Genomic DNA, 13867 nt, shown 5'->3' with positions numbered 1-13867 from the left:
GGCAAAAAACAACCTCAAAGTTGCGCGTCCTTAACCGCACGATCAACTCGCCCGGTTTATTGTAACGTATTGCGATAAGATATTCACAAACCCTCAGAGGAATTAACTAGACACGATTAAAATTCACGGGAAGAAAACCCAGGATCCTTTCGAACCAAATGCCACTACGCAGACCATTCAGCCACGTATCTGGTCATTCTAACACCCAATCTAAACACAACCTGCGAGAACAGACGGACCAAGATGCGGAAATCACGTCCTCCCCTGACGCAAGCAATATTCCATGACATTAATTACAAGCTAGTTCGCTACACTTCGTGTGTTCAAGGAAGATAAGGGGTTTAAACATCTGTTTCTATACTCTATGTTCTTAAAATATACTCTTATTTTACTGCCACAAGGACATGAATATGGTAACGATGCACATTTTCCTTATAAATGTTACATGTTATGGAATTAGACTTTTAAGCACTGCAATACCATTTATAAACCGGTATGTGGAATTTCGTTTATTTAGTTAGTTACAAGTCTTAAGGCCGGTTGCAGAAAAGTCAATCAAAGTTTGACTAGAGTTTGGTTGGCAGTCAGTGTAGGTTTGACAATCATCCTATGTGAGCTGCGGAAACAGAAACAGAATCAGAAATCAGTGTTTGATCGACGATCAGTCTCCCATCAGATTTGACCAACAAATTCATGCTGATCAAGCACTGATTCTCCAATCAGTGCCTGCATCTTTAAACTCAAGGATGCTTTTATTTCATTAAATACACAAGATTAATCGTTTCAATGATAAATAAATTCAAGTTCACGTAGAAAGTGCGTTTTGTGTGACGTACTATTTTGTTTTGCGTAGTCATTATTCTCATACATAACCTAATTTCAAGATTTAATTCCGATTTTAGAACGCTGTGATCAACATATTCATTTTATTTTGAGTATCAAAACTCTATGAGACTTTCACCATTTAGTAATTGGTCTTGACACAATTAATTAATTGAGTTAATTTATATCAATCAAATCTTGAAATACATACTTATCTCTCGCGTATTAATGTCCATGTAAACCCAGACATTTTAGAATTAATAAGTCAACGTGACAAAACTTCAACCTCTCCGCAGCATGGTTATTTACTCTTTTGTAATTTTGCCCACATGGTATCCGTTTTTTATTCTCAATGCAAGTATCCCTCAACTATATTAAGTAAGAGGGCTCTATCAAATGAAAAATTTGTCCCTCTCACTTTCTTAGTGGGAATTCACTCATATTGTCGAAAATTAATTAAATCAAACGAAAGCCTCAAAAACCGCTCTTTTTTTCACCTTTCTCAAACATGATCAGGATGAGCTGTTCCCCGAATCACTGCCACTTTGATGTCTTTGCTAGACACAAATGAGGATAAATTGGACACCATCCTTAACGAAGCAATACGGCAGTGGTCATTAATTGCGCTGTTCTTTCTTTCTTTCTTTCTTTCTTTCTTAATGTGCTTACCCTCCAGGGTTGGTTTTTCCTCGGACTCAGCGAGTGATCCCACCTCTACCATCTCAAGGGCAGTGTCCTGGATCAATTCCCACCGCAGCCATCCTGGAAGAGGTTTCCCGCTTCTCCTCCAGGCAAATGCCGGGAAGGTACCTAACTTAAGGCCACGGCCGCTTCCTTCCCTCTTCTTTGCCTGTCCCTTCCAACCTTCCCATCCCCCATCAAGGCCCCTGTTCAGCATAGCAGGTGAGGCCGCCTGGGCGAGGTACTGGCCATACTCCCCAGTTGTATCCTCCGACCCAATGTCTCACGCTCCAGAACACTGCTTGCCGAGCCTTCCCCTTGTAATAAAAGCCTACTCTTGGTTTAAGATTTCAAGGAACTGGTCTTGTTTCTCACGAAGTAATGTTTCTTTCTGTCTGTTACCTTATCACGGCAAGCATTGTCAGGTGATGAAGGCCATTTTAAAGAACTTGAAGACATTTGAAAATGTCTTCCAAGAAGTCACAAGTATTCTATATGCTGGAAGATAATCATGTTACGCCGAGGTGCCAGAATTTAGTCTCGCATGAGTTCTTTTACGTGTCAGTAAGTCGACCTACACGAGGCTGACATATTTGAGCACCTTCAAATGCAACCGGTCTGAGCCAGAATCGAAACTGCCAAGTTGGGGTCAGAAGGCCAGCGCCTCAACCGTCTGAGCCACTCAGCCCGGTTATGCAGGAAGAAGCGATTTACAACATTCGGCTGGAATTTGAATATGACCTTGTCCGAAAGGAAATAAGGTGAATGACGTAACGACAAAGAACCAGCAACGTGCAACCGTAGCTACGGAAGAGTGAGTTACTGTGTCTGATACTTTACGATAACTCCACTCCTCGTATATCCTCGTGCACAGTTAGTGGCAGTGCGGAATTCACGGGTGATGGTATCACACGGTCATGCGATGATCTCGTAATACCTTCTTCAGGGTTCGATGGTCCCTGTCGGTCAAAACAGGGGATCTACGCAGCCGTGGTTTTGTTGAGGATGCGTCTTCGTGTTTGTACTTCAGAATCATGTCCCCGACAGAAATGTTTTATCATTGATCCAATAATTAGATCTGGAACCAGCCAGAAGAGCTCGATGTGGGGAAAAAAAAGAATTTATGAAGAAACGGTGGACTTCTATAAGCAAAATTATAAGTTCTCATCCATCTCTTTAATCGGTTTCTTGTTAGGTGCTCGAGGAACCATACCTAAATTGATTCTTAACTTTTGTAATAAATTTGGGCTGCATAAAGTTTTCATCTATAACATCGCCATTACCACACTCAACAACTCCATCATGATCTTCAAGAACCATGCTTGAGGACCTCAGATAAATATTTCACGTGCCTCACTCCTCTGCCTACCCATAACCTCATACGATCTCATTATCTGCTGTATCCATTATTGCTGTTAAGGTAGTCTTTGTGCTTCGGCAACTTACAGCTGTTGCAGGAAGACTGTATAATAAAACCAACCACTTTCGAAGTCGCTAAGCTCTCCTGCTGCACCTATTCTCTACGTATCTCATAGCAGTGAACAATATTGCCAATCTATAACAGTAAGGAACCCCCCTCCCCAAAGGGGGTAGCGACCTCAATTAAAATTTCGGTATCCGTGCACTTCACAACCCTTCACACCCGCGTCTCTCTAGAAAATAAGTATAAGAATAAAAAATACACCCCGAAATAATAAAGATAACATTGTCTAATGAATAACACACCACTTAACTTCGACTTCGCTACATTTGACCGTCCCTTTATGTAATCAATTTCAGAGTGAAATGACGTTAATTTTGTTTTTGAAAAGATGGCGGAGCGCCGCATAAAAGCGCTTCATGCACGAACTGCCACTGGTTATGTGTGAAATTGCATATTATAAATGCTGGTTTTAGAATACAAAACTAGTATATTTTTCTTGTAATATTTTATTTCCATGGAATTGCTTGTTGTACTCTTATACCTAGTTGCTGTTGTTGCTGGATAATTATTTTTTAACTATACTTTATTTTCCAACTGCGATGTATTTGTTAATAATAACAACTTTAAAAATGTAGTCACTCTTTATGCCAGCAGCGGCAGTCGTAGAGACATCTAGGCTCTAGTCTACGTGTACACAGGGCTGTACGGATACATTTGATCCGACAGTGTATGGTGCAATTTTTCCAATTGAATACCATCCTTCTTAATGCACTCTTCTTATCCTTCAGGAAGTTTCTCTATTTCAAAAGAAACATGATATGGTTCATAGTGAAGCAACAAATATACTGCCCCTATCATCTCGTCGTCACTGAAATCCTTCCACTTACTCTTTGAAGAGTTTTACCTTATACACGAAAATCAAATATACTGTTCAGGAAACTAATGAAACATAATTTTCTACTAATACAATCATTAGAGCACTTTACCGTGACAAGAACGCTTGCATTCAAATCACAGGGACAGGGTCTGTGCCAATAAAACAAGAACTTTGTGGTACGAGACCGAACTGTTACTTACCTATGTGGGTCCCCAATTCCTCTTCTGATTTCTGGATCACGCCAGTAGCCTGGTCGACACACACAGGTGTAACCCGCCCTCTGTCCCGAGCCGTCCGCAGGGATGCACTGAAAACAAAGAAAGTACGAACCTTACATTATTTTAAATATGGATCTGTAATGATTAGTATTTCCATATTACGATCCTTTGAAGAATTCCTTCAACTGAAAATACTGAAGGTGGAATACGCCTGAAAGCAGATGTTAGCATAGTTTTACGTCTCTATGTGGAGGGTGTATTCAAATGGTAGTGAAGTATATGGTATGCAGATAAAGAGATGTGTATTAAGAAACACAAATACCCAGTCTGCGAGCCGGAAGAATTATCCAGAAACGCATAAAGACGTGAATTGACCGGGAAATGAGTATGTGACCTTCAGAACCAAAGGCCCTTACTCTGACCAAGGAAGTAGGCAAGTTTGAAATCACAGGCAATACAAACTTATAACTAATCCGAGGGCATTTAGGCATCAAACTCCTGTTTTAGGCAGCCTAAATAGGCATTAAATGTTAAAAAGGCACCAAAAAGTAGGCACTTAAAGTTTGTATACACTGATATTAACTTCTTCTTCTGCTTCTTCTTTACACGCTTTTCCCACAACCCGGTGGGGTCGCGGGTGCAAACTGTATTGCTTATGTGTTTTACGGCCGCGTGCTCTTCCTGACACGGAGCCTCATGTGGAGGGACGTATTCAGTGTTTCCATGGTGGACGTAGTGTATTGTCTTGTGCGCTTATGAAGGGGAGTTTGTTGAGACAAACTCAAACACCCAGCCTCTGGACCATAAGAATTAGCCAGTCGTGGTTAAAATTCCCGATCCTGGTAGGAATCGAGCCGAGACTTTCTGGACCAAAGGCCAGCCCGCTAACCGTTTAGCCATGGAGCCGGACAAAGAGCATGTAGAACAATTATACAGCGTTGGTATTTTTCACTCTGTTCTTCCTGTTTCTCCTGTTTTCCCAAAACTTCCTCATCCTTTTACTATGACCAGCCGTCTTTTGTGCCCAAGCGTTCGTTAGCTTCAGGTTTCTTGCGTGCTAACTTATCTGTGTTTATCTTTCGCCTGTATATAATCCTCGTTGTTAGTGGGTCAATATTGACTTCTATGAGATCTTTTTGTGTGTCTACAAGCCAGCGTACTTAGGTTTGCCGTGTTTCGTTGATAACGAAAAAGATTTTCATGGTCAGTGGTGAGTTATGCGTTCGTGATAAATGTCACTAGAATTTCGTACGTGTTTTGTATACGACTGAAGTTGATGAACGGAGTTCTTTCGAGCCTTTCAGCATCCAGATACCATTTTGAAACTTGCGTCCGAATATTTTCCTCAGTGTCTGACGTTCAGTTTTCTCGACATGTTTGATGTTAAAGGTTTAGTGTTGATGTCCCGACTGCGTAAAATGCCTCAGAGGACAACAGTGTGGTAATATCGAAGTTTCATTTTGGTACAAAGGGATTTTTTAAATTATAGAAATTCCAGATGATTGCATAGGCTTTGTGCGGGTTTTATTGGCTGCTCTTCCAGTGCCAGTGATCCCAATGATCTCACTTAAACTGTTTAACTTATGTGGTGTTGCCATACTTTTTTTACAAGTGATGTCAGGTTTGGGCTCTTAGAGTCCATGTACTCCATTTTTCCGTAAGATTAATATGGAGGCCAGTTTTGATGGCAATCTCGTGGAGCTTGTCCATGGCGTGTCCGGCTTCCCCAGGTGCTGGAGTAATTATTGTCAGGTCGTCAGCAAAGGCAATATATTTTATGTTGATCCATTTAGTTTTATTCCCATATCTATTCCAGGTACTTCTCTCTCGCATGTTTTAATTACGTTGTCTAGAACTAGATTGAACAGGAGCGGGGATAACACATCAACTTATCTAACGCCTGTTCCTATTTCAAAAGGGACAAAGATTTTGCGCATGAATCTCACTTTAGAGGTTGTGTTGCTGAATTTTCTTGAATTTACGTGATTATTTTGTTGTCAGTGCCATATTCTCTAAGTATATCAAACAGACCATTATTATTATTATTATTATTATTATTATTATTATTATTATTATTATTATTATTATTATTATCGGCTCCATGGCTAAATGGTTAGCGTGTTGGCCTTTGATCTCAGGGGTCCCGGGTTCGATTCCCGGCAGGGTTGCGAATTTTAACCACCATTGGTTAATTTCTCTGGCACGGGGGCTGGATGTACTGTATGTGTCGTCGTCATCATCATCATCATCATCATCATCATCATTTCATCCTCATCATGACGCGCAGGTCACCTAGGGAGTCAAATCAAAAACCTGCGTCTGGCAAGCCGAACATATCGTCGGACACTCCCGGCACTAAAAGCCATAATCCATTTAATTTCATTATTATTATTGATATTATTATTATTAGCCTCAAGATCATACAAATTTCGAATGAAGTTTCACAGCTATTATGTCACGTATAGCACATTGAATACTTGTACGATTTCAGATCGAAGCATACATCTCTTCCCGTCTGGGGAATCACTCTGTTCTCTGAGCTACAAAGACACCGTCGAACTTCATTGCAAAAGGTACTCCCTGTGGATCCGACGCTGTGATCAACACAGTCATAAGATTCTATCTGATTCACTGTAGGCTTAATTCATTTAAGTACTACATACACTTAAAATATATTCGGGCCTGTTGACCGAATGGTTCAAAGAGTCCTGGATTCGATTTTAGACGCGTGCAGACCATTCCTCTGGCTCGAAGACTGGGATTCTGTGTGTTTGTATCAATATACAGTCGAAAGCGGTTATAGCGACACGGAAGGGACCATCAATTAACGCTCGTTATATGCTATAGTCGCACAATTCGATTTTTCAAAAATGTAATACCTGTAAGTTTTAGAAAGCACACTCACATGGTTAATTAACAGAATAAAATTGAAACTTTAAAAAACATAATTCAATAAGTACTGTATCTAGATAAATAAAGTTGTAGGGGGTCCGCTGTCTGTAATTTCGTTAATTTCGTTTGTTTTGCCAGTTTTTCAGATATTTGTCCGTTTTAGGTCAACACACGGTGGTTTTTATTTTTCGTGCCTGTTTGTCTGTTCCACCATCACGGCGAAACAGCTGGATAGATCTCGACCAAACGTCATATTTAGTGTATACTTATTCCGGGAAAGGTTTTGATATGCATATCATTTTAAAATCTTTGAACAGACGGGAGGTTTATAGGAAAACTAGAACGGTTTTCTTCCATTTTCTCTTATACTATTGATTTTCTGTAAACTCCGTGGACCGTATGTAAAACGTCTCTTCATTATAAACAACTTTTCTTATGTTCATAATTTATGTTACTCTTCAAATGACGGAGAAAATTACTATTTTCTCCGGGTATCATGCTCTGCATTGAGTGACCGACAGACCAACAAGGAACCTACAGGTTACCATGGCAACGTCTCTGACTGCTTGTCAGCAGGGAAGTAACATATTGCCATTTTCCTCATCATTCCAGTAAATTCGTGGTTGTTCCTTGCGTAGAGAGCAAGAGAGATGTCAAACGGCCATTCTCCGGGATATTGGCGGAATATCACTGGAAGTTATAAGCGTCCTCGAATAGGTTAAGTAATTACACCATTAGTCATGTTCTTATCAGTTCACCTAAGAATCCATGCGTCTAAATTTCTCTTCTGCTATCGCTTTCTTATATCCTTAACTCATACCATCATAGTTTATTGAAGGACTTTTAATTTTGGAATACATCCACTTGGTATTTACATATTTTTCTTATCCGGCTGTCCTCAGTTACAATCCTATTTTCTATTAATATCAAATTTCTTAACTGTGTTATTTTCTTCCTTAATCACTCCGCATGTATACGAGTGCTAATGCCGAAACCTCGACACTCTTTTCTTTGAGAAAATATTCTAAGCTATACAAATGTATAACTTTTGGCCCCGGGAAATATCGAAATATGGATGCAATTTTAACGACGGCGCAGACCTTTGTTTCGGGATAATTGGTGGCTAAACGGAAAGTCGTATCACAAAACAGAAAGCACAATCGCGTTTCAATTTAGAGAGATCTAGAACTTTGGGCCTGTGATTTTTTGTCGTATCCCTGTCCCTTATACGTTAAATAGAACTGTATTTCTCGAGTTTTAGTTACTTTTGTACTTTTTACACGTATATGTTATCGTTTGTCACACTTATAGGAAAGATGCAATCATGACATTGGGCAGGCACATTGACATGACCAGTGGCCATACGTTCGCCAAATGTTATGATTTTAGTTTCACATGAGTATCAAATAAGAAAGTAGTACGTGAAAACTGTACCAAATTTCACCCCCATTCAATGGCTAACTGAATCTAACCCATAAATATAGGAGATGCGAGAAAATGTCATAGGACCAACCATGTAGAACACTGAACGAGGCGTCTGATGGTGAAGTCCGTTTGTAAATGCAAGTTAATATAATCTTATTCACTGCCTTTACAGTAATTTACGAAGAAATCGTATACAATGTAGAATACCGTAGTGAAGCACGGGCACATTTGGTAGTTTGTATTACAGTATTTGTGGTGTGGGAGTGAGAAGAATTTTTCTTTTAATGTTTACACAGTACCAGGGGGTGAAAGTCTAATGGGGCTTATGGTTCCAATCTGTAGCTAGCTTCAGGTAGTTTTAGTCTCTTCTTTTAGATGGCGCTGGAGGTCATTCATAACGTGTAAATAGTTATATACAGGTTCTGTAGATGGCACGCAAGTAAGCATAAAATGAGCGATGTTAATAATTAAAGGCAGTTTGTCTCGAAGTGAAGTATTTCAAGTATTTCAAGTCTAACCTCAATCAGTGGGCCCTTCTAACAAATTAATTAGTCATATAACGTCAAGCATTATGGAGATAATATTGCTGGATTGCATCAAATTCAACTTTACCCAATCGATTAACCTTGTTCGAACTTATATCGATTTTAATCGATAGTTCCCATGATGCTACAGTATTTGTGTTGTTTGAATTCCAAGTGCTCATGTGCTTGTGCTGTAAATCTTTGTTCCTTGTGCTTGTTTATTTGAAATATATCTTTGCAGTCCTCCTGAAATCCTGTGTTTCCTGTTTGAGTACACATCAGGGGCTGAAAGCTGAATGGTTCTATTAATGTAGTTCTACATATTTCCTGTCTCAGTGTATTTAATTCTGTTATTTTTATTTTCATGTGGTACTTGGATATTGATGTGATACCCCATTCTCTTGCATATAGTGTGCTCTGCTGTCTTGCTTTTGAAGGGATTTCTTATTTGTTATAATATCAGCTTTGTGTTAATGTGTCAGTCACTCATTTGAAGTTAAAGCTGCTTTGAGGTGTGTGGTTATGTTCTCAGTAACATAGTATGCCATACGAACTAGGGGTATCAGATCATTATTTACAACATAGTAAGTACTTGGGAATAAAAATATATGAATTACAATGTATTGGGCATGGAAGTAGTAGAACTGCATTATTATAGCCGGCGGGAGAGGGGGGAGAGGGGCAGGGGAAAGGAGGCGGGAGGAGCCGTAAGCATACCCGGATGTGCGTCACTGCGCCGGATGTCGCTTCTCTGCGCTATCTGTTGATAATAGCGGTAAGATAGTGCACAAAATGCGCACTGTGGCGCTATCTCTGATGAGAGACTAAAACTACTAGCGCCGAGTGGCTTGGTACCGAAATTTATCATGGAGTTTCATCTCTATTCTATTCTATCCTCTTTGCACAGTACGTACAGCAATAATATGGCAGCAACATATAAAATCAAAGTGAGGAAATAAGTAGCAACAATGCAGTAATGCCGCACACGGTCTTCGCTAATAAATGAGATGTTATCTCTGTCCTTCCAAATTGTAAAAGTCGTTGAGCGTGAGACACTCAATTCCTTCGAGATGCTGACGTTCATTCCCCATTCTCTAATCGCCACATTATGTGTGAGTTTTTTCTTTTGCGATATCTTCACAGTGATGCTTGCCTTGACTATTTGACAGCCTGATATGATATCTACTGAAAACAAGAGTTTAAAGTTGTCAGTAATCCCCAAAGGCGCAACAAACAAAAACAAGCATCGAATATTAGAGTCGATACATTTCTTCGAAAATGTAATAAATATGAGTCCTTTTATCAGATATGTCGTAATAAACGATGTTGTACTAAACGAGTTTTTAAATACAGTCTTTATAAGGATTTGTACGGGATCGTTCGATTTAGCCGTTATATCCAATACGTCGTTAAAAGCGACGTCGCAATAAACGGTTTCGACTGTACTCATAACCGTTGACTGAGAATGGAAAAATATTGAAAAGGCACTAAATCACATGAATGAATTCCTGGAAACAGTTGGGGTATAATGATGTTTTAATGGGCCTATAATATATATTTCTTATTTTTACAGTTTGTTTCACGTCGCACTGACACAGAAAGGTCTTACGGCGACGAAGGGATAGGAGTGGGAAGGAAGCGGCCATTGCCATAAGTAAGGTACACCCCAGCATTTTCCTGGTGTGAAAATGGGAAACCACGGAAAACCATGCCTATGAGAATAGAGGAAAAACGACCTAAAAGAGGACGTCTTGAAGAGATGATCACCAGATTGCCAATGTGTAGATGGATAGAAAAACAAAACTCTATTAAGTGATGGAAATCAAATATCTAGGCAATCTGATCACATCTGATGGAAAATGTACGGGAAAAGTAAACACCCTAATTGCACATATGAATGAAACTTGCTCAAAAACGAAGTGTCTTCTAACTTCTAAGACCATCAACATGGAGGCATGAAAGCGCTTCGTAAAACGTTGTGAACGAAGTGATACATATACTGTACCAGGAAGGCATATGGCCTGGCACATCATTCTTCTAAGTCAAACTGCTCAGCTATAGCAACTGAAACAGCTGTAAGAACGACAGTTCTGGACTCCGCAGCTTTCTGCAAGAGTGAGAGAGACAGCGGGAGAGGGGAACGGGCCGAGTGACGTAATCGCCACATGTTCTCGACTTCCCCTATGGAATACTCTGGAAATATTTCCGTAACTTTTGAATGGCTTAACAAACAGAAATGAGAGCTACACCGAAGTGAATCCCACATTTTGAAAGGATAATAACCGAAAATTGGGGTTAATCCATCCAGTAACTTTGAAGTCGAATTTTGTCGTACGAAACCACTTTTTGTCACTTGGTGCAGTGAGCCAGCCCACAGCGGGGTATATAAGGTCAACGACTCAGTTGAAATCCGCAACTCAACCATGGGAGAAGATTATGCTGCTGCATCGCGTTACGCGAAGTTAAAGTGAATCGTGCCGTAATACTTAGAATTTCGTCGTTCGAAACCACGATACTTAGAAATTTCAACCGCGTCGTGAACGTGTGAAATATTTTACAGTACTTCAAAGTTGAACTTCGTGTTACAAGACTTAAGAATTTTTCTACCAAGTTGCGAACTTGTGATTTTGAAGGTGTATTCAGGTTGAATTTAATACAAATGCTAGACTTGTCAATTTACAGCGTATTGTAGACTTAACTATTTTCAATATGTATTTGAACTCTGTCACTATCACGTACTGTGATAAGAACATTAGAAGGACTGTGCGCCTTAATTTAAACTTATGACTGTTGACAGATTCATGAATTTCGAGACGTTTCGACGCGTGTTTCTTCTGTATATATGATTTTGAACTGTTCAAGGTGTTATGCTAGTCAACTACTCAGTGATTGGTAAGATTAAATGTGGTCAATTTTCACGTATTTTGTGAATGTTTGAACAGTATCATTGGAAAAGAGACTGAACCTTAAGGACACTTTGTGTCGGTAATAGGAAATATGGACTCTGGTTAGGCTAATTCACGAAGAAAATCTACTTAAGAAGTGAATTATAGAATTTTAGAGACTGTCGCATACATCGTGTGAACTAAATTTACGCATGATTTTCTATTGACTGTGATCCTAATATTTATGCTGAACTTACTACGTGATTTTTTAATATTCTGAACTGTGACTAGTGTTCAATTTCATGCTATACGAACTGTGCATTTAAAAACTGTGCATTTAAAATTCGTAACTTAGGAAGTGATTTAATTTTTATCGTAAATATTTTCCATGGAGACCTGACTTGTGTTTCAGACTGTGCTAAAAGACTATTATTTTGAGTCACATGTTAACTGCTGCGTTATAAAGTGCAAGTATGGACTATGCTTTCAGACTCATCTAAGTGTAAAGTGCAACTAATTACTCTTAACAGACAGTGCTACATCTTGTATTATCGTGCCAATTGAACTTTCCCCTGTGACCATCCTCTCTGACAAACACCGGAAATCTTGGCAAAGTGTCGAAACCTCGTATTACTTTAATCATCGAATCCAGCGTGGGACAGGCTACATCGTTAAAGATACGTGGTGACATCGAGGGACGATACGTGGTAATGTCGAGAGATAATGCGTGGTAACATCGAAGGATGAAACGTAGTTCGCCGCCGTTGGTGCTGAGTTCGACCTCAGACTGATCGTCGTGGGAGTTCCAGCCACCGAGCTGCGGAGTCTCATTTCAACCATTCCTGTTGCTGAATTCAGGTGATATAAGGACATTTTACAATCTTTCTTGGGTGAATAATCTCATCATATTGCACTAAAACATTAACTGACTTATTACCAAGGCACGCTATCAACCACAATACTCTAGTGCTACGTTAGTCAAGTGCAAGTGCCTAATCCATAAAAATATGTTGGTCGTGTGAATTTCAATTCTACTACCTAGAGAAGCTGTAGAAAGTAAATTAACAGAAATGTAGGTCATTCTATTCATAAGGATTTAAAAAGACTTTAGGATTTTTGAAGCAAAGTGTAATTTGAAATCATATTTAATCTATAACGACTTAGACAGACTTTGGGATTGCACAGAAGTGATTTGAAAGATTTAATATTTAATTTGAACATTGAAATAGTCAGTTGACGAAGTAATTTAAACTTATGGTTTATGAACAAAGTGTTTATTTTGAATTTTATTTATTTTGAATTCATGAGTGAAAATTTAATTGGACTTTAGGGTTTATTGAGAACAATAATTCATTCTGGACATTTTACAAACATCAAGTGGATAAATGCAACGAAGATTATATTTTGTTCAATCTTAACAGCATTTAAAATTCTGCACTTTGATTTCAATCTGAACATGTTTACTTTCAAGACAATCTTCAGTATTTGATTGAATAATAGAAGCAGGGTGATTTTTCTTCAAATCATTAATAAATTTATCAGAAACATTTTAATACCATCTATTATTCGCCCTGCGAAGCTTCCTTCTCTGTACCTGCTCCAGAAAGACCGTACACTACGTGGGATCCTTCCCATGCTCTTGTGCCCAATAACTTTTCCTGGTACAATACTATGAGTAAAGCGGAAGTATTGAAACTCAGGGCCTTTGAAATGTGGTGCTGGAATAGCCTCCTGATAATACTTTGGACCGATGGAGTCCCAAACGATAACTTTATTAAAATAACAAATGAAACACGCATCTTAGATGAAACCTTGAACAAAATAAGAACTTGCTTCGTTTGCCACTTGTTTCGCCATTCTTACTGGTGCACCATCCGGTTTGAATGGAAGCTGGAAGGTAGAACGAGCAATGGATGACCAAGAGTAAAAAGAGGCAAGCACAGATACTGCCACTTGTAGCTGTTGGCCAAAGAAAGGAAACTGCTCGATAGCAGGCATGTTACCCACCAACTTTAGGGTCGAGGAGAAGACAACGACACACAACACACCTTACTACTAACCACTGCACACACTCGTAGTAATGAAGGCGTCAGGATTATTATTATTATTATTATTATTAT

At 39.3% G+C, this 13867-nt stretch overlaps 1 protein-coding gene across 1 annotated transcript in view; it reads right to left on the bottom strand.

Moving 5' to 3' along the window:
* Positions 1 to 13867, bottom strand: part of smog (G-protein coupled receptor 158 smog) — a 414899-nt gene that overhangs the window by 231460 nt on the left and 169572 nt on the right. Inside the window, exon 3 of the mRNA XM_068228547.1 lies at positions 4004 to 4110. Within this exon, the coding sequence (XP_068084648.1) occupies positions 4004 to 4110 (107 nt within the window). The remainder of the gene's footprint in view (positions 1 to 4003; positions 4111 to 13867) is intronic.

This window comes from Anabrus simplex, chromosome 7 (genome assembly GCF_040414725.1).
Source record: "Anabrus simplex isolate iqAnaSimp1 chromosome 7, ASM4041472v1, whole genome shotgun sequence".
In the NCBI taxonomy this organism is placed as follows: domain Eukaryota; kingdom Metazoa; phylum Arthropoda; class Insecta; order Orthoptera; family Tettigoniidae; genus Anabrus; species Anabrus simplex.
The sequence above is the reverse complement of the archived record's forward strand: the minus strand, read 5'-3'. Positions and strand labels throughout refer to the sequence as shown.